Here is a 22,734-nt window from a genome sequence, read left to right as displayed (position 1 = left end):
AGCTGTTGAGATGGCTCTACATGTTGAACACAACTCAGCGTATTGCTTAAATTCTTGAGGCAACTTTGTTTGTTCCTTCAAATTAAGACAATATCCAGTTTCACCACAAGCAACTATGGATTTCATCTTTGGGTTACACATCCTGGTCAATTTGTTCTGTACTGTAGTCCAGTAGGATTTATATTGGGTCATGTCTCATTTCCCCGACTGTCAATCTTAAGTGCAGCTTCATATGTTCTCAAACTGTTTGACTACAGTTGCCGGAGACACACTACTGAACACTCCTCACCAACAGAAACCAATGGGTGTATATACTTCCTATAATAATTAACATTTGATTGCTGTGTGTAATTAATAACTCTGTGAGCATGAAAATAAAACATATGATAATACATTTAAAAAATGAAAAGAGCTGCAGTGACAGCAAGATTATTTTTCAAATCACTGTATATCTAAAATTTGAATGGATTAGCTTTAATGAGATAGTGATGACACATTGGTTTCCCTTCCTGTTTCACATTGTAATTACAAAGGCCCACAAGCCTGCTACTTCCATCTGCCATGTCATTCAATATTTTGGTAAGTCACCAAATTTCATACTTTAAAGACGCTGCACTGTACAACAGGGAGAATACAATTGTGCGATTGATAAAAGACTTTAGTGTGTTGTGTAGTTGCATGTGTACAGTATTGCCAACAGAGGTGCACAGAAACTCTCACAAGGAACACAACAATGCTGTCACTCTTTTTTGGCTTCAGGAAAGAGGACGTGTGGTAGGAAGGTAGATACTCATCATGTTGTCTGACACGGTTGACTTTTGACCGTAAGGCCTCACATCTGCCCGAAGAAGATGGAGCAGAGCAGAAAGATGGCGTAGAGAAACAACAGGCCCAGACCCAGCCGGCGATCCAGCCTCCAGTGGTTCAGATGAACACACATGACCTGAAAGCAGAGCGGCAGTGGTGAGGCCAAACACATTCACCAACAACTTTCTGTTTTGTACAATGAGTATGTATGAGACACCAGGGGATTCATTATCAGGCAGGTAGAGTTATTGTCAAAACATTCCTTCTGTTTTGGAGAAATGTAAGAGTGGGCATGTAGTCATCAGGGTCAGGTTCAAATATTTAAGACAGGAAACTAAGAATGCATCAACAGCACCCAATTAGCCCGAATGGTACTGTATTTGTAAGGCCAATGTCAATATTTGAGGGTAAATAAATCCAGTAACTATATATATCAAGTGATATCCATTATAAGCGTATGGTCCCTTTAACCTGTATTCATTCAAATCTTTGACCATCAAAATTTAAGATTCATTAATTGATTCATTAATTTCGATATAGTTGAAGGCCTCAAATATAAGAAATCATTTGAGAAAATAGTTTCTGTTTTTGCTTTTTCACACTCAACAAGTGACCTGGGAGGATGCAGGGCAATCATAAGTCTTCAGGGCTCTCGATGTCTTGAACTGAACTGAAATCCACCTTTTCCTGATTAATTTTGCATACTGACAACAGATATAAAAACTCACTGTCAGAAACACGGATGCCAGCAGCAGGACGACAGAATACACAAGTCCTTTATTATTTATGGTGATCTATGGGGGGAAAAAAAGCAAGTGTCACAACTTTACAACTATTTAGCAGAAGGGAGAACCCAAAGTCTTTGTTTTTGATCGCCCTCTCAAACACATGCAGACACCAATGAATCACAGACAGAAGGAAAAAGAGATTGGTATTGTAGGGAGATAAAGTGTATGCATACTGATGATCCGTGCTCCACCACAAGGGTACGCAAAGCCCAGGGGAAACCCAAACCCAGCAGGATGTCAAAGATATTGCTGCCTATGGAGTTAGACACCGCCATGTCCCCCATGCCTAAAAAGAGATGGGAAAAGTGACAGAAACGCTGAATTGAAGCACTTGGACCACAAAGAGAGAATAGTACTTGGGAGTTGGAGATTCAGCATAACGAGGTTTACGAGGCTTGTTTACCTTGTCGAGCTACAATCAGACTTGCCATGCAGTCTGGCACACTGGTCCCTGCTGCCAGGAAGGTTATACCCATGATGTAGTCTGGGATGTCGAGTGTGAAACTGATGATAGTGACCTGATAGAAACATACGGACACACCAGAATTAAGTTTACAAAGAGGGAGCATTTTAAAGTGGTGCCAAAATCAGTCTTTCCTGTGCAACCTTTCGACTGACCTGTTTTGTAATTAATATGCATACCTGTGTGTGTGTGTGTGTGTGTGTGTGTGTGTGTGTGTGTGTGTGTGTGTGTGTGTATATATATATATTTATATTACGTAAAGAGTAACTGTATCGTTGTATTAGAGACTAACAGTAGAGCTGCTCTCAATACCTTTATTGGCTCTGAAGCTTGTAAAAAAGTAAGTCGTCAATTTGAGGCTTCGGCCGGCGACTCAACCTGCAGTGAGCGAAGGACTCACGTCAAAGCAACACAATTCCTCTGTCGCACACCTTTTTTTCCCGAACTAAATGTGTCGTGATGAGTCTGCGAATGCTGTCTTCATGTAAGACAAACGCACCTCTGTCTGCGCTCAACTTCTCCTCTCCTCATGCCTCTGTGTAGCCGTACCTCAAGGTTACATTAGCGAGCCCTCTCAGCATTGTGAAGCTGCTGTCTTTTCGCACTACCTCTCTGTTGGTGCCAGGCTGTAAGCCCTCGCGTAATGCAGCCGTCAGAGGCCTCCGCTCTGCCCTTTAGGCCCGGGCCCCTCATTGATTGCGCTCCGACATACAAAACAGCGGCCAGAGCTCTGGCTTGGCTTGTCTCTATGCCATGACTCAGAAAGAAAGGACTTAGCCAGATAATGATCTGTTCTCGAGTGTCTTTCGGTTTAATTAACAGCATTACATTTGAAGGATTCCTTTATTCTACAGTACTGTTGTTTATATGATTGCTTATTGAATATCCTGAGTGGTTAATAAAAAAAAAAACTATATCGATCTGAATCCCAAAAATAACAAACACCTGCACAGTGAACAAAGATTCTAATAGTTGATTATTCGGATCCAGATAATTGTTTTGGAGTCATTTTCTGTTGTTTCAGAATTGAAGATCGTGGTCTTACCATCCACACCATGAGGTAGGAGAAGATAGCGATCCACAGGGTGGAGGCCACAAAGGTGACCATGAACCAGCGGTGCCAGCGTGGCAGAATGCAGTTAGGCACAGTGCAGTAAAGCACGAGGCCCAAAGGCCACTTGATCAACCACTTCACCCGCGCACAGCAGCCACCTGTGAGGAGCAGGAAGTGAGTCAGGAGGGTCCATGATAGTCAAGACAGCAAGAAGTTTAAGGACCTTTGTCAACATCATTAGCTTCAACATCAAAAAGAAAACAAAAAACAACTAGTTAAATCTTACTTGCACTTCAGACTATTAACAGTTAGTGCAGGATCTTCCTCACCTGGTATGCGCACAGGGCTGAAAATCCCATAGTCGTCCTCCTCTTCCTCTGTCTGGCCCACCTCGACTCCTGGCTTGTCTCCTAACTTATCTCCTGACTTGTCTCCTGGCTCTGCGTCTCCTAACCCAGGTTTCCTGTCCCCGTTCTCCAGAACGCAGGAGCCCGTCCTCTTCAGGCTGTTACTGGTTGATCCCCTTCGTGACCCCGGGCCGGCCTCGCCATCCCGCTGATTCTTTGAACTCTGGATCAGCCTCTGTCTCTATGAGAGCAGAACAGGAAGTTTGTTTTTGTTTTAGAGCTCAGCAGAGAGTGTGTTATGTGCGTTACATGCGTGTCAAATACCTCACAGATGAGCATGCGTCCTGCCATGGAGAGCCTGGTGCGGGGAGAGAAGTGGGGGGTAATCATGATACGCAGGCCAGCGTCAGAGAAGGACAGTTTGTGGGGGTTGAGGATGAGAAGCTCATCCACCATGATGACTGGAGGAGACTCCTGACCAGGGGCGTGGCCTGGGAAAGAGTTGTTGAAGAGATCAAACACATGACAAACTATATGACAACTATATACGTATATATATACACTAGACTATTCAGACATCTTCTGACCTTTGTTAAGAAGCACCATGGAGGTATTGCAAGCAGAGGCATCCTCTCCCATCTTGTCGTCTCTGTGATTCTCTGATCCGAGGCAGCACGGCCCGGAGCTCATGAGCTGCTGCGTTGCAAACGCCCGAAGCTGGGAGTTGAACCTACAACCAAGCAAACATATCGTTTGCCTATATTCATATATATCAAAACCATTGTTTGTCCTTCAGACAAGTGTGGAGAGATGACGACTGTTTAGACATTAGGTAAACTTACTTCATGATTATAATGTAGATTCCATACATAGTCATGAGGAGCAGCGACTCCCACCTTCACAGAAAGTCATATATTTGAGTTAGTCTGGTGTTCGCACTGTAAGAAAACTTCAAATACAACAAATAATAACAATATAAATGTGTGAAATATAATTCAATATTCAATATTTATTATCTAAATTATAGAGCATAACATTTCTTAGATTTTTTATAAAAGAAACATACATAATTGTTAAATGAATGAAATATATTTTTAATTGCAAAGTAAAATCGAATCAAACTACAGCCACACAATCACGATGAAGCAGATTATTTGAGTTCTTGAATGCTAAACGATTACAAATCAGCACCTTTTTTTCTGAACAACTTTGATTGTTTCTCATTTGGTCAAGAGCAATACATGTTGTAGAGAAATACTTCACAACACAACTGTGTACTCGTGAAAATGCATCAACCTTTGCTGCTCAGCTACAGCTGGTCCACTAAGCCCGGATAGACGGTAGATGGCCACTGCTGCACATGAGCAGACTCTTGTCTCAGATTGGGAGCATGCAGTGATTTGGCAAAGTGAGCCGGGATACAAATCTTACAACATATATTCAGAAGGACAGGGGTGAGGTGAAATACACCTGGTTGGCTTGGCACACTACGATTTAATAAACAGCCTGCCATATATCACTGATGAACCACACATACAGCCCACATTATAGCCATGAATAAATTGTCTCTTTCATTAAATCCACTGACACATACAACAGTGGAGGGACTTTTTATTTTTTACAAAAGGCCTTAGGTTGACTGATGGAAAACCATTCAGTAGAGTGGAGGCTTCTAGCACAACCTCACCTGCTTCCAAGTGGCACTGAAAAGGGAAAAGGTCAAAATGCCAGAATGTCTTGTAGGATATAGAACAACTTTACTATTTAGATCAAAGCACTTCGGCATGTGGCCTTCATCAGAGTCAGGGTCAAATATTCAAGACAGGAAGCTAAGAATGCATCAACAGCACCCAATTAGCCTGTTAAGAAGGAAAAGCAACACAAAATAAATGTATCTAACAGCTCAGCTCCAAATAACGGATTGTGTGTGATGACAGTAACCTCAATTTTTACAGATTGTTTAATTGTTTGTTCCTCGTCTCTGCTGATTCTAAAATGAGCCGACTCAAAATACATATTCAGGTATTATCATTATTGTCATGTACGAATCAGGAACCAAATTGATTAAACATGTTCCACTATCGCTGATTGTTGAAGTCGTTGACACCGTAATCATCTTGATTGTAATAACAGGCATTTTGAGGGGGAGGTTGTTGACACCAATCAGCGCGTGAGGGGGCCGAGATGAATTTGCAGATCTGTGTCAGTATGAAAACAGATACCTGATGTTGAAATGCTCCTTGGGAAACGTGATCATATGACAAGTACAAGCAGAACTCAAGGTATGTGGACTCACCAGACAACTGTGGCATCGTAGATAACCTAAAGAGGGGAAAAATTAATTCTTCAATTCACAATGTGGAGATGTAGAATATTTACACACAGTAACTGATTATTTTGACTAATTATCCAACCAGCAAATCTCACCATGATGAGAGCCAGTACAGAGAGGATGTAGTAGGAGGAATCTCTGAAAAGCGACCACCACGTCAAAACCACTGTCTGTGGAGAAAAGTTAAAATGTCAGAGTTCCTTAAATCAGGAACAACTGCGTGCAAGATATTGTATACGTTGTTCCTACCTGGCCTGCGAAGATCCCACTCAGGCCGATGATGACCAGGATGTTGAAGACGGCAGAGCCGACAATCGTGCCGACTCCAACGTCTCCTTTGGTGATAAAAACACCTGTGGGTGGGCGACACAGAGAGACGGATGGGGGGAGAGGAAATTAAACCTGTGCATTTGGTATCTGGCTTTGTTTTGAATTCAGATTAGATCAAATCCACTCAGTCTGTCGTCTCCCATCTCATCTCCTGATTTATTTATTTTTTATACACACAGAAACACATCTAAAGAAATTTCTTAAAAATAAGGAAAATCCTTTTAATGTGTATTAAGTAGTCTCTGCTGACATCTCCTGGATGCTGTTGGCACTGCAGAGGCTGTGAAGACTTTCAATGTGTTCAAATGTTACATGTTCAAATGTTAAGAACGGGTGAATTTTGGAATGCTTTCTCAAAACTGCCACATCTGGTACTTGGTCGTGATTGGCTGAGCTACTCACCAATGAGAGAGGTAAAAAGCTCTGGAGCAGAGCTGCCTGCCGCCATAAATGTCGCCCCAGCCACATCTTCACTGAGCTGCAGGTTCTGAAACATAAAAACAAAACAAAAAATCTCAGAATAAAACAGGAATAATCAAATATGAATCTACTAAACTAAGAAAATTATATCTGATAGCAGGTTGGTGCCATTTTCTCACCTCGGATATTTTCTCAAGAGAAGGAACAAAGTAGTCATCACAGACGATGGCCAGAGCGTAAAACATGTAGATGGCCTGGGCAGCACAGTGGAGCACAGATAAGAGAGCGGAGGTACACATGCATACCGTTTATTTTAATAAAATACATTAGTTATGTAGGTCGTGGTTTGTAACACATGTTGGGTTCTGCAGATTTCAGCAGATATTGTGTGGCACTCACACAGAGTGCATGCAGACACACAGCCCCCTTCTTCCTCTGCTCCTTGGTAAAGATGTCCTCTGGAAACTCGTGGATGGCTGCGGAGGGATAGAAATATAAAACTAACTTTGTGTGTGTGTGTGTATATATATATATATATATATATATATATATATATATATATATATATATATATATATATATATATATATATATACACACACACACACACACACACAGATACATAGTCTGTGATGTAATGGTGATTTAACTCATAACTGTCTTTAGACCTTGAGGCATTGATTTGTACTCGACAATGAGGAATACAAAATATTCACCATTAATTTAGAGAATACATTACATAACTTATTAATTCTGCTCTGCCTTATGAGCTATTTTTACCAATCAAAATGATTTGACTAACTTCCTTCTGATTTCTGATGTACAATTACAAAACTGAATTTTCTAGTATTACCATATTTAATTATATGCATTCATTTTCAAATGAATGCAAAGATATAAAGAACAGAAGTCATGATTTCAAATGTGTGTACTGTGTGTCTTCATTTTAAAACACCATTTCTTGTAGATGCGGTACAACCCACGATAGCATCTTGCACTGAAGAGTGAGACAGGAAGTGAAACTGGCAGCTGCTTCCTGTCCTTTCGAGTTTAGAAGAGAACAAATAAAAACTGTTCATAGCTTCCTAGCCTATATCTTCCCTCTATTCCCTTGACATTTCAAAAGAAAGCCTCGCGAAGGTGGTACACATCCAATTCACAACTCCAGCCGGGCTGGTTGAATTCAAACTACCAGGGAACATGGAGCTATTAATAGCTCTTCTGCTGTGTGAGACAACAGTGGGTCGGCGAGCACACAATAAGCTCAGTGCAGCCGTCACGATGCATGGAAACTGAACAGACCATGGATTAAGAGAGGGTCCCTTGTGATCGGGGATATGAGATCTGATCTTTGACACTCAAGTGTCAGAGAGTGAGAGGAGGCGGCCATATGGGCCCAAGGAGGGGACCGTAATTTAACTATGTTCAGTTAGAAAATGTAAATGTTTATGCAGTAATGTTTACACATGTGTGTCTGTGCCAGAGTGCAGCACCGTCTGCCTGCATGCTTGTTGTGCCATAAAATGCTTGTTGTGAATCATTTTCAAGGACCAGAGTAGAAGTAAGTTTTTTATGAAGGTTGGTAATGTGTTGGTTTTCTTCTTTCTTAGAGGACAAAGCCTATTTTCTCTGTGCCAGCTGTTACTGCAGGGCTTGTGTGCTAAATCACCGAGGGGCTTAGCATGTAAACTTTGTCATTTTATCGCACGACAGAAACGAGAGAAGCTGCACTGCATGTGTCTTCTCCAGCGGCCTGTCAGGCTGATCAGCTGCTGGACATCTGTGCTCCCTCTGTGGCTTTGTTTCCTTCACCTTCTTCCCGTCCAACAGCCCTGAAAGCCTTCCAGTCTCCTTTTTTCCCCCGAAACATAAACTCTCAGGTTATGCTGTCGGTAGAAACCGAGGGCTGCACCATGCACCTCGGATGGATGCTTTGAGGAGTTGCTCTGGTGAAGGCAGTTGCTATGGCGACACTCTCCCTAGGGGCAGCCTTTCTTTTTTTTTTTTTGGATGGGTGGCAGTAGGAAGCCAAAAGGCAAGGAAGGCAATTGCCTGAACAGTGAGAAAGGGGGAGGTGAATATTTGTTTCCCATGGTTAGGGTTTATGAAAAATGAAGGAAAAAAAAAGAGAAGTGACAGCAGCTCTTGCCTGTAATGTCTAAAAATATGTATTTTCCCTTACAAACCCTCAGGAGAGGTCTGCGTGAGTGCGGGAGGGGGCAGAATCAGCACAGAGATGCACAGCATGTCTCAGCTTACTGGTTTACTGAAGGCTGATGGACAGGAATGTCTCTTGCCGAAACTCTGATGGCGTGATTTCACAACATAACACCTAAAATTGAATCGCCCGGGTTCAAGATGATTACACCTCTGCAACTTCTCAAATCTGGGATTCAAGCCAGCTGTGCCATCGGCTTGATGAAGTCAGGAGTTTTGTAATCAGAGGTCGCGCTGCATTGATGTGCTGTTACTCTGACAACACAAGTGCCTCTGCACTCAGACGTTCCTTCTCTCGGTGCTTTGTGTCTTTCTGAAGCCAGAATCATACAACTCTCTCACAGCTCTTTCACCTCAGATCCAGTTCTGTCCGTCACAGTAGCTCCCATATCGTTGATTCATTCCTACACAAGCTGCAGTGCTCTGAAAACTGATCATCCTCAAGTGTAATGAGCTCCATACATTTTCTTCAAAATTCGCACATTTATTGCACATAAACTGCTGCTATAAAACATAAAGGACATCACTCAGAGAGAAGAAGTGAAGCTTTAATAAACCGGTTGAATCATTGATCAAAGTTGACAATCAATGAAAGGCGTTTCATTTATAATTTAGTCTATTTGTAAGTGTGTACAGTTAAGTTTAAACTCCTTTTGGGTTCATCAGCAATACATTGTTAGACTTTGCCCCTGCAAAAATTATAGAAATAAAATGTCTCTCACTGGAAATTGCATGAAATGCCAATGTCAAAAAAGGCATCATGGTGCATACAGTACAATTAACTGTGTGCACATGTATTTAAACACAAAGTGTATTGATGTTAAATCATATTCACATGAAAAGCTGCCCAACATTTAACAAAGCAGACCAAGACATCACTGGATGTTTGGCAAAGATATGTTTTCTTCTTTTTTTAGTCAAGAAGATCAATGAATGAAACATCATTTTTGTGCATTATGGATTTACTAGTCAGTCATTCTGTTGAGATAGGAGACTTAATGATGGCTTTACTTATTGTATACTTATTAACGAGCATGTATGGTATTATGCTGACTGTAAAGCAACACAAAGACAGTGAGGAATTATAACAGAAAACAACTCTCTTATGGAAAAAAGGACACTGAACAACTATTTTAAATATTAACTCCACAGCATTATAAAAGCCAGGAGGCACATGCTAAAATGAGACACTGTTTGTCAAGAAGCAAAGTGTAAATGTACCCCTAATGCATCTGCTATTAAACTAACAAACTGAGTGTCTGACTCTGCTATATAAAAGTTTATTAGCTTTTAGTTTAATCCACCACAGCATTTATAGCAACAATAAATCACTGCTGCCTATTTCAAACTGAAGCAAGGCATTAATCATAGTGGTTTAGTTTGGTGTCCTTTTGACCACATCAGAATGAAAGATAATAATTGTAGTAGCAAATACAAAAAGGGGCAGTTTTCTGTCTTTTATAAAAAAGTGAAATCTCTTAAGTACAGATTCTTTCTTATGTGTGTATTTTATCCGAGTACAGATCAATAGAGCCTGTGCAGCAGATTATTTCTTCACGTATAAAAAGGTCAAGAGTAAATTCTTCAGAGGACCAGAAGTCAAATCTCCACTCAGGGAAAGCAGTGCTGATGTGAGGAGCAACCAGCTGCTTCAGTGGAGCTGAATGAAGGGGCGGTGGGCGGCGCAGAGTGATGTTATCGATCTGGGAGTCGGCAGGGCGCCCTGGAGTCAAGCTACGGTATCGACGTACCATGCATCAACCAAACCGATGTTATGGAACACTCGCACTCTCTCACACAAACAGACACACACAGACACGCCTCTGCAACAAGCCTGCATTTTTTATGAGGAATCAAAAAATAAATATTTCATCCAGGTGTTTAATGTAAATTCAATTATGCATTTCTTCTTTGATTTGCTTTTCCTTTGAGGCCTTTGCGACCGTGATGAAACGATAGCGGGGCTTCAAACTGCACCAACCACCTCGCCTATCAATACAAACACGAAACACCATGTTACACTGTGTGACGGAGGCGATCACATCCATCATCCATCCATCAACTTGTTGGGTGAAGAGATAAATATCTTCTCTTTAGTGACAATCAAGACTTTTATGGGGAGTTTCATGATAAGCCTCACACTCGGCCTTATTGTGGACAGATAGTTTTAAAAAAAAAAGAGTGAAAAAGAGTGAACAGAATTCTGATTAAAACTTTCCAACAGTTAATCGCCATTTGCTTTGTGTGGAATCCATAATCTGACTGCCCTGATAAAAGGCCGAGACTATTTGAAGACAATTTCTGTAAAATGATCTGCCAGCTTTTCTTCTCTTTCCCAAAACCCCCTAAAACACGGCTGTGGAAAAATGCTATTCTCAGCCGACTGTCGCTTGCCAAAATAAACACAACAACAAGCCTCGACGAGAGACACAGACACGCGCACACGCGCACACACACACACACGCACACGCACACACACTCACACACACACTTACTTCATTTACATAATTTATATTCACTCCCAACCCCTCTCCTCACGGTCTATTTTTTCGTCCTTTGGACTTTTAATGCTTGAAAGACAGAATTGTCCTGGTTTCAACATTTAGCATACAGTTGCCTAGCAACAACGGTCTCCGACGCCTGTCACACTGTCTCCATCTCGCTAAGCAGCGGAGGGATGAAAAGAGAGAAAAACAGCCTGATGCTGGACGTTACTGTGCAATCCCCAAGATAATATCCCTCCCGAGGTCCAGGGCAGGGTTTTTAATCACACTACAGATTATGCAATCACTGTCAGGCGGCCTGCTGAGGAAGTGGGCGGCAACCTGAGCCTGGAGCCGCGTTCGCTGGTGTGTCTGGGACTACCTGTGCAGCCCTTTGTTCGCCCGCTTGTCTCCAGTGTATTACTACAGGGAAGCATCCACCCGCCTGTGTCTTTGGAAGAGATAATGAAGGAGGTCCGTTTGTAGCCAGGAACTCAATAAAGGTTAAGTGTGCTATCGGGAAGCAAAACACAAATAGCTGAATAGGACAAATGGAGCACTGGTACAGAGAGACACTGAGTCTCATTTTCTCTCTCAAGGGTGGAAAAATAATCACCTGAATTTATTACAAGTGCAAGACCAATTGTCACAGAGTCCGTGTCCGTGCACCTCTCTCGAAATATACAACCAATGAATAACTTGCGGTGCCACTGAGCTGTGGAATATTTTTTCCCATCATCATACGTCTATTACAGAAAGAGGGCAAAAAAGATGAACAAAGGCATAGAGATTTATGGTTTGGTGATACAATGTAGAAGTCAAGCCTACACCTATACAATATATAAACAATTGTATGTACTATTTAGTAAAGCTATTTTTAAGTCAAACCTTTCATACGGAAGAACAGCCAGTGCCAGATGTACGTTATGCAAACATTTTGCAAAGAGATTTGGATGCCCTGACATGACGATCTTTCCCCAACTGCTGTGGCGAACAGAATATATTTTAAAAGTCTCGAGGTCTTATGCTTCACACAGTAGTCTCAGACATGCAAACAGCCGGTTTCACGTATTGATTTTAAAAAAGAATAACATCATTCATTGTGTGCAGGTTTGTTGTAGGTTGCACACCCTCAGTAGGCAGATTATATTTAAGGTGGTATTCAGGGACGTGCTCTGAACAAGTCATTTGCATGGTATATCATTAGCAAACCTTGATTTGCATATACGTCTGAGAATACAATAAAAGTGAAGTTGGCATACAATACAACATTGTGACTGACAGCCGAATATTAGCTCCACCAAAGATTAAAATGCAAATGATGTGAAGGTACATAATTGTCAGTAAGGCAAAAGATATTTCATTGTGCAGCCGTTTTATTTTTTATTTTATCTGTGCTATTTTCCTCACACAACAATAAAGAGATTTCCTCTCCGATCTAAATTTTTAATAATAACAATGTCAGCTTTGATGAATGCGGCTCATGTCAGCCAGTGAGCAAATCAGCCTGGGAACCACAGAAACAGAAGTCTCATTATGACCGTCGGATTGGCTGCCTGTCTCAGCGATAATAAGGAGCCGTTTGAATCTGTGCAAACTCTTCAGGGGGCAATGGAAGGTAAACTGGCGCCTGCTAAAGACAAACTACCTTCCAAAATCTAATCTGACTTTTACTCTGGCAGCCTCCTCTCCGTCTGTCTCCTCGAGTCTGTCGGCTCGACACCGACTACACACTCCTGACAACTGACACAATGCTGCGTGACCTTTCAGTTCACCTGCAGGGGAGAGGCAGAAATCTCCGGTATACGCCGGCTTTCTTGTTTACTACCTCCCTCCCCCCCACACACACACACACACACGTTAGCGTTGCTAAACCTCTTTTGGACTCATGACACTCCAACGTAAACCATGCAGCTACCATGGCCTTGTGTGTGTAATTCCAAATACTGTAAACACTCAGCTGAAAATGTAGGCATGGGTAATATGATGATATTATATAGATAGATAGATAGATAGATAGATAGATAGATAGATAGATAGATGTATTAATCTCCAAGGGAAAATTTGTTGTCAGAGTCAAAATAAAATATAAAAACAACTGGGATGAAAGATATATATAAAATAAAATAAAAATAACTGGGATAAAGATATGTACAGCGCAGTGTATTCATTTAGGAAATTAAATTAAAACAGTAGAGAAGTAAAAAAAATACAAAGTATGTATGTGTAGTGTATATGAAGTGTGTGAAGTGTAAATACACATTAACATGTACAGTAATTAATTAATCCACAGAGGATCTGGCAAGAGGTGACTTATTGTAAAGTCTTATTGCCGTAGGCAGGAATATTTTACTGTTTCGGTCCTTGTGACAGCGGAGCTGGATGAATTTTTGGGAGAAAGTGCTCCACTGTCCCTGCAGTAGGTGTGGAGAGGGTGGTCCGGGTTGTCCAATATGGACAGTAATTTATTCAGTGTCCTCCTCTCCACCACCTGTTCCGGATGTATTATTATTTATATTAGGCATGCAATGTGTTTTTATTTTGTCCAACCAATTATTATTATTATTATTATTATTATTATTATTATTATTATTATTATACTGTATAATGCAATGCAGTTCAACAACACCACAAACTATAACCACCAAAAGGACCATATTAAAAATGGATCATCAGAAAAAACAGACATTCCTGTCTGTTTATCAGAGTTTTCTTAATGTTGAGAAAATGTAAAATATCCCAATACATACATTTCTTCACACACTGTGATAGAATATGTTATCCCTATTGCCCCCCTATACTGAATGAGAAGTGTTGCAGACTTTGTGCAGATTTATCCAGGTAAAGAAGCGTGACTCACCTGCTCGAGGCTGATCCTCGCTCTGGTTGTCGGACTTCTCCTGCAACAGCCGGCGAGTCCATCGCAGCTCCCCACCGTTCACGTCTGGCCGAAACCCAGAAGACTCTGTCTCTGTTACAAAACAACAGCAGGGTCATTTTAGTGCAAAAACAACCTCACTCAGTCCAAAACCCACTACCCCTCCGCTGTGATTTCAGGCCAGACTGGTTTTCATTATTAGCTATTCTTCAGTTTGCCTAATTGTTTAGTCAGTAAAATGTAGAGCTGAAACAATCAGTTGATAAAAAAAAAAATTATTTGCAATCATTTTGATCGTCATTTTTTCAAGCAAAGATTTGAGGATTTTCTTATATGAACAAAAACTCTCAGACAAAACAAGACATCAAATTTGGCTTTTGTAAACTGATGGTCAATTTTCACTATTTCCCCAAAGATTAATCGATACAATAAGTTACAGTACTAATAGAACATAAAAAAGAAGTAAAAAGTCTATCAAATTTCAAGATGCCAAGGTTTTGTTTTGTTTTGTCTGATCAAAAGCAGCAAATCCTCAAAAGTGAGAAAATGGAAGGGGCTTTATTATTGTTTTTTGTTTGATAACTGGCTTAAAACCTATAATCGTCCATCAAAATTATTACTTTTATGTTGATCAATGAATCAATTATTTCAGCTATACTTCAATATATTACAGCCAGTTTGCAATCACAAAACTCAACAATTTTTTCAAAGAACCTCTGACTGAAGTGTCGTAAACAAAGTATTCATGTCTCAGTAATTGTCTCCAGAGAGATTCTCCTGTCAAACGACAACTCAACAGACTGTGGTTTCATGTTTCTGGCTCTCGTAGATTGCAGCACGTTCAGTAATTCATTCCCTGCTGCTGTCAGCTGTCCCGAGCCATCAGCACTGAAATCTTTATGGCGTGTATTTCAGCACTGCATTTCATAGATAGCTATTCTCTGTGTGGCTTTCTGTTTTTACTACACCGTCAGGCGAGGAAATCCCCAAAGATATATCCGTCTCATCTCTCCTACGGGAAAACAAGAAGAGATTTCCTCCACCACCCACACAGATCTTTCCACTAGTGCAGAGAAGATAGTGAGTCAGTTATTATTACGCTGTGTACTACAAACTGTCCTTTTATTTCGAAGGCAGCATGGGGTCCGTGTCTGAAGTATTTTTGTGATTTCCGGGCGTTGTAGAGTCCCTTTGTACCTTGCAGCTCAATGAGCCCATTTCACGAGGGCAGCGGTCATGGCTGAGAGCAGGCGTGAAGGCTTTCATGTTGAGGCATCAAGAGGAGCTCGACTCGTATGAAATTCAAATGGGTTTCTGCCACAGATGGCTCTGCACCATTTTCCCACCTTAACTGAGAGAAATCTCTCACACCTAAAGCACATCTCGTCTCATTAAAAAAACGGAGAGCTGGAAATGGGATGGATAAAAACTGGATGCCGAGTCTAGTTATTTTACAGATTCAGATTTTATTAACTCATGACAATCTTATCAAACATGTAAATTAAAAACACAGACAACTGCTCAAATGGTCCGTTGATTAGGTAAACTATAGAAAATCGGATTAATTGTAGAAGGAATATTGCAAAAATGGCAAATGTTTTTTTTTTGCTGTATCACAGTAATTGATGAGGTTTTGGATTGTTTGCAAACCAAAAAGCTCATAAAAGCTATGTATCACATTGGGCTCTGGGAACTTGTGAAGAACATTTTAAATTGATAAGTCTAAGAAATGATCAATATATAGGACCTGTATATGACATTCAGAGCAATAACATGGCAGCAAAGAACTATATGCTATATACAGATATAGTAGAGTGATGTTTGCCTGAGCAGAGGAGTATGTCGCATTCCCTCTATGTGGCGTCAAACGGCGTTACGGATGACAACGCTGCCACGACACCGACAGCGTTGTCGCTGAAGTGTAAACCTACCCTCTGGTTCCCCTTCAGGTAAACCCTGCTAGCTCTGACAGTACTCTGCCTTAACTTGTACCATTAGCGCTGTTAGCATCGGCACAGCTCAGGAGTGGCCATGTTGAGAGCCGTTAAGAGCCAATCGAAATGCTCCCAATCTTGTGTCTTGCACTTTTAAAAAAAAAAGGTACTTTCAAGTCCTTTTTCTCTATGCTTGCATTCGTAGATTCAATCTAAATATGGTACGTGTTTCCCAGACGATTGTCATGCTGAAAGATTGACTCTTGCTTCCTTATTAAGCCTTTTTATCTCTGGGGTTGCTAACGCTAGACAGTGTTTAGCTGAGGTGGTGAGCCACCCAGGTCTTTGCTTCTCGTCTTGATCAGTATGATCAACAACGATATTTGTAGATGACAGCCTAAAACAACTGCTAAGGTATGTATAAGGTATGCTTTGTATGGAAATATCTTAATCCTGCTGTCACTTGCCTCAATATAAACACGTTGGTTGAGCGCAGCATAGTAAGTGTAAATACCACCATTCATAATTCCTCTCTCTACACAACAGTATAACTATGCAGACTGTGGGGAACCTCCAAGACAAATGTTTACTTTGGGACATTTATTCATGATTTCTTTTGTCTTAAGGCAGTAAATAATTCAAAATGCAGGACTTTATTTTATTGCAACACATGATGAACACAGATCAAATGGTGTCACTCCTGTAAATCATTGTACAGCACCGATTAGATTTTTACGAGGCCTGGAAGACTCTCCATTTAAAGCATGAATGTCTGAAGCCATACACCATCATCTGCTCCCTTCAGGAAGGACAAACCAGTGTTGCCTCCTTCTTTAGCAGAAACAAGACATTTGATCCCGTCAATAACACATCGACTGGAAAGACCGGCTTCCTGAGGTCTTACCCCAAACACTGCCTCCACAGGACAGGTCTGCAGTCTGTTAGTAAATGTCTCGGAACATAAAATCCTCAATAGTGGCAATGCAGATACGCATTTCCTGCCTCTGAAACCTGAGTCTATGGATATTACTTTATAAAAAATTATATTTGAATTTCAGTCCAACACTGTGTGCCATGTCCACATAGATAGTCCAACACTGCAGTCCTCCAGTCAGACATTCAAGATGGAATATTTATTACGTGTCATGTTGCAGCCAGAGAGTTGATGAAAATTTGATTTGGTTTTAAATGGGAGCTAAACCACAGTTCTATAAATATCCGACTGTATGTGGGATCCACTTCCTACTTTGACAATTTCCCTCTTTGGAAACAGCTACTATGGCTTGATTCAACTTTCCCAATACAATTGCATAAATAGAGATCCAATAATAATGAATTTCTTCTCTAAACAATAAAGCATTCATGTAACCAATTTCCCAACTTATTCTGGTGGTATTTGAATTTGGTGTTTGTTGAAAAATGAGTAAAACTGATGCAATGTGTCTCACTGGGTGGATACCCAATAGAGGGGGGCCATTCATCAGGAGGACAAAACCACATCTCCAAAGGATGCTATTCTAATGCTGCATTGTTGGATGTGTACATACACAACAGTTTATATACACGATAGCTATATCAACTTTAAAAGACAATGTCCGTATATCTTCGCAGCCCCCAAGTGACCCAAAACCATTATTTATTGCAGGTTCAATAATTGCTTAACTGTTGAAAAGAGTCCTTTTTGCCGTAATGGAAAGTTTTTGTGTGAGGGACGCAACTCTCAAACCTTTTCAATCAACACTAAACTTAAGTCTGTTCAGTGTGTTGTCAGACATAACATGGGACACACAGGGGATCATTACATGTCAGCTGTTAGACGCACTGCTGCTGTGATTTATGAATGTTTGGAAAGGAATCCACCACTTGCTTGTGCAGACGCGGGACAGCTATCTTTTCATGTCGTTTAGTGACGCTTGAAATGTTCAGTTGAGAATCAATTCCCTGCATTTGCAAACATGGAAAATAGTTGGTCATCTTTAGCAAAGAAATTTGTTGAATTCATTAATTGCTTCAAACAATGTTTGTTGCGGCTGCATAATTGTTCTTCCTGGAGACGGTTCCCTTTCCAACGGCCTCATAATATATACATTTTTCCCGAAGCTGGTGGCGTTATTGCAAATTATTTTTCCGATAACAAATCCAATGTTTTTGTCCGAATTAGACCGATATTGATACAGCCTGTTGGACTGGCACGTCCATAAAAGGTTCTACTACCAGTGGTATTCAGGATGCTACAGTATGTGTGATATGTTCCAAACATTGCGAGAGTAACCTGCCTGTGGCCATTACAAACAGCAGACCACATGTCTTGTCCCGTGCTTTTATATGGTTTAAGTTGAGCGGCCTTGATCTCAGTTCAAAAAACCTCTTCTGGTTGTTGGCACACTCATAATTTAAAAGGTGAAGTATAAATATTAATGACACGGCTCATTCACCAGGACACTCTTCCATGAAGGACCGGGCTGCAACACTCGGTTGAAACCTAAATGTAAATCAAACACTCCTTTTTTCACCCCTGAAACAAAATTCACTCATTCATAACGTTATAATGCACACAGGATTAAAAAGAATGATGCTGTCAGTGCTGAAGAGTGTGTGTGTGTGTGTGTGACAGAGTGTGACAACATCAGCAAAGGTGATGAGAGGATAATGAGCTAAGGGGAGATTGCCTTTCGGTGCACTGCTGCAAAATGAGACATTGTAAAATCTAACAAAGAACCACGCTTTAGCCATTTATAGATACTGATGTGACATAATGTTATAGAAGTTGATTTTAACGTTTTAAATGACAGTACCTGTAAACAATCCAAGACAAATACAATAAATGTACCAATATTATTTAACAACAATTTATTTGGGCAAATGAAAAACACATTCTTAGTGACAACCTGGGAAAAGCCAGAAATTAAAAAAGGGCAGGCAGTCTATGAAGAGATACATCATATTCTGCTGAGATTAGGATGAAATAACCATAGTCAATCTGCAGTAACCCATAACTGAACTGATCCCCAGTGATTGGATTTAAAGATGCCACAATCTCTGCCTGCTTTATGTAATCAACAAACTGTCACCTTCCTGCATTGTAAAGGGAGTGAAGCACGGCCAGAGGGACTGAGATTTAAATATTTAGAACAGTAATTCAGCTGTCTGACATGCAGCACTGTTTGTTACTTAACATACAATATTTGGCCTTAAAAATGGCACATTGCTGGACAGTAATCAGGCAATCAAATTAGAATAATGTCTATTTTAACTCTGCTATTCTTTGATGGAGAATGCAGCACATGTCTACAGTTACATTTCTAAGAGTTATTTATTTATTGAGACAATAGAGTTATATGGGTCTGTTTTGTAATGCGCTAGAGTAAAATGTATTTTACTATTTCCTTTCGATTGGTTCCTTATGTTTTTAATCTAAAATGTGGGCTCTTATAGCTGCATTCCAAACATCAAATGTCTATTAATGCATCTCAAATGAACTGTGATTTATATTGTGCACACTGTATACTTATTCGTATGTGGGGATGTTTTCGATTATGTTTTGTATATATTGATGCAATACCAATTGTCCAGTGTGAATCAAAGAATGTGCATAGGACTATAATTGTTGTGCACGGACGCAGGCGCGTGCAGTGTGCGTGCGTGTCTATATTAAGGTCTCACCTGGTGCCTGGATGACCTGCGAGAGCCAAATGACAGCGACCAGCCCGACTCCACAGCAGCAGAACCGCTGGAAGGGCCGCCGGTGCCTCGCTGCTGCTCTCATACTTAAGACGGCCGCATTTCCACCAAACACATCTGTGGCTCTCTTCCTGACACTTGTTGCACACTTTCCCTGCAAACAAACAGCTCCAGCAGCAGCAAACGCCAAGTCTGCCAAGTTGTGTCAAAAAACAACAAAAAAAATCTCCTTATTCACAAGCCAGGTTTCCCCCTGCAGACTCAGAGCAGACGCTGTGCTGGCTCACTCCGCCAAACCTCCGGCTCGAGCATAGCGAGGAAACGCGTGAAAAAAGCTTTCTGCGCTCATGTGAACGGACTGAAAGGTCGACAGTAGATCCCACAGTGAGGCGCAGCAACAGGAGGCGACATGCTCTGAGCTCCGTGTGCCTTCACTCTCCCTCTCTCTATTTCTCTATTTCTCTCTCTCACTCTCTCTCTCTCTCTCTCTCTGCTCACACGGTGTATTTCCCATGTGGCCACCAGGCGGCGACACACTCAGAAGTCTTTTTCTCTAAAGAAATGGACAGAAATAACCCTTTTGAGCTTATGGACCCCTGGTGAGATGCAAACTCCCACGTATTAAAACACACGCACACTCACTATATACTGCTTTTGACAGTGGGGCCGAGCACTGGCCCAACGACGCACGACATGTTTCAGCTGAGAAACGCTTAATTGGATAAACACACCTGGTCCCGCTAATTAAGTGTGCCTGGAGCAGGGAAAGGTGGACTGGAACTCACACCTGGCACCGTTATTAAATGCATTACATTGTTTAAAAAATGTCTCGTTAACAAACATGTTTCTTACCAGAACCTTGTCGAGTGCATCTCCCTCCTCATAAAACATTTGGGAAGAAGTTAAAAAAAAAAAAAAAAAAAACAGTTTTCTTCTTCTCTGCCTCTATGGAGGCAGTGCTCCGCTTTCTTTGCGTACTACCGCCACCAACTGTCGATCAGCGGAACACCATGCTGAGCATTTAGTCTGACTGATTCACTAGCTTTACAACTGACAGAGCAGCTGGCCCAAGGCTTTCTCGATAGCCTGATATAAGGTGGTATATATATACATATATATATGTATATATATGTATATATATATATATATATATATGTATATATATATACATATATATGTATATATATACATATATATACATATATATGTATATATATATACATATATATATATATATACATATATATATACATATATATATATATATACATATATATATATATATGTATATATATATATACATATATACACATATACATATATATACACATATACATAGGCATGGGAAAGGGGGATGAAGTGATGAAGTAATACCCATAGGAAGCACATAAGACAGTAAGACTCAGGGCTTTTGTTTATGTTGAGATGGTCCGAGAGGTCAGAAAAAAAGACAATATGAAAGGTATAGTTTTGCCACCAATACTCAATGGTACACAATGGGGTTTCTCTTAGTTTATCCCTTTCCTTGTCTTCTTTCTTCATCTCCAGCTCTTGAATTATTACTAAATAAGAATGCTAAAAGTAAGGGGACTGCCCTGGTGGCTGTTTTGGGAAACACAGACTGCTTGTCACATGGAGACCTTCCAGAAACCGGGTGAAGATTAAGAAACACTGCTGCAGCGCTGTCTGCTAATAATCCACCCAGCCAGATTCCCAGAAAGTAGAAAAAAAGTACACAAACCTTTTTGTATAAAAGTGCATGTACGAAAGAAGTACAATAGAAGTAGTCTGGTTAATGTCTCCTTTTAAAATATACGGTCGTTAAAAAGACCTTAACTTCAGTAAAATGACATAAAAAAGTGAAAGTAGCCTCATTCAACGTCAGTAAGTCTACAGTGTCCTGGTGTTTTTCCATTCTTTAATGTTTAACTGATTTATGACAAGAGTACAGGACGTTTATCATTGACTTACACACATGGTGTGTTATATGAGGTGCATCACTTATTAACAGATTGCATGCTTTACCTAACTTTTTTTCTTCACAGAAATGCATCAAACATGAACATTAGTTTGTTGCATTGGAGTGCAACAATTTCAAGGACAGAACATTAAGAGGTTTAGTCTTTTTTAATGTTCCAGTTCAGTCTATTAAATGTTTTGAATAGCTAATTTAATTCCATGTTAGTCTGGACACTGAACTATTGGATGTATTTGTAAACATTAGGAGAGCTCTTAGATCAAACATTTATCAGTTGTTTGTATCTGTAGATGCGTAGCATTGATAAAAGCTATTTAATCTGACTTGTATCAAAACTGTGTAGTACATTTAAAGCAGTGACGCTTCAGGCAGACGCATATTAGGCCTCATCTACTTGTTGTATGGGGCAACATTGGCCTGGCCATTTAAAATATTATATACACCCTTTGAACCAGGAGTCTAAACACACACACCAACACATGGCCTCTGTATTTACAGAACACGGATGAGTCAAATTGGTGTTAAGCCCTTCAGCTGTGTGTGACACACGGCTCCCAGTGAAGACTCCGTCCTGCGCTCCAACCCCAAATAAAGACATAGGCCGGTGCATTGTTGTCGTCAGCTCTCCTCCTGCTGTCAGGGCAGGGAAGATGAAGTGTTTTTCTGCGGCTGGTGTTTAGGAAAGCCGTCCAGAGAACCGAGTCCTGGCGAATGTTTGTATGATGTTGTCGTGCTGTATTAGAATCATGGATCGAGCTATGGAAAGTGTTTTTGTCTTACCTCATGCTGGATCAAGTCAGGGAGATGGGAATGTGCATCCAACCAGGATTTAAACTGGTTTTAAACTATACACTCTAAATCTCAGTATGCGTTTATGTGATGCAGGCTGGTTTTATTCTTCTATCTCAATCAAAAATGCAGTATTTAAATGAGCATAATGATTGTATTACAGTTAAGAGTTGGTAGAAGCTGGTGGTGTGGTGTGAATATGTGTGAATACAGTGTAATCATTCCAAAACGTG

General features: G+C 40.6%; 1 protein-coding gene across 1 annotated transcript; it reads right to left on the bottom strand.

Moving 5' to 3' along the window:
* Nucleotides 1–832: 832 nt before the first annotated feature.
* Nucleotides 833–19,819, bottom strand: LOC306733013 (sodium/potassium/calcium exchanger 3; the record flags this gene model as incomplete). The annotated part of the gene is made up of 17 exons (XM_079214198.1): nt 833–943; nt 1,536–1,601; nt 1,769–1,881; nt 1,999–2,113; nt 3,104–3,270; nt 3,442–3,700; nt 3,784–3,950; nt 4,047–4,189; nt 4,302–4,355; nt 5,756–5,781; nt 5,887–5,961; nt 6,041–6,144; nt 6,524–6,608; nt 6,721–6,795; nt 6,941–7,017; nt 14,102–14,212; nt 19,717–19,819. The coding sequence occupies 17 exons, from the start codon at nt 19,817–19,819 to the stop codon at nt 833–835; spliced, it is 1,851 nt and encodes a 616-aa protein (XP_079070324.1).
* Nucleotides 19,820–22,734: the final 2,915 nt, after the last annotated feature.

This window comes from Taurulus bubalis, assembly GCF_910589615.1.
Source record: "Taurulus bubalis genome assembly, chromosome: 2".
In the NCBI taxonomy this organism is placed as follows: domain Eukaryota; kingdom Metazoa; phylum Chordata; class Actinopteri; order Perciformes; family Cottidae; genus Taurulus; species Taurulus bubalis.
The sequence above is the reverse complement of the archived record's forward strand: the minus strand, read 5'-3'. Positions and strand labels throughout refer to the sequence as shown.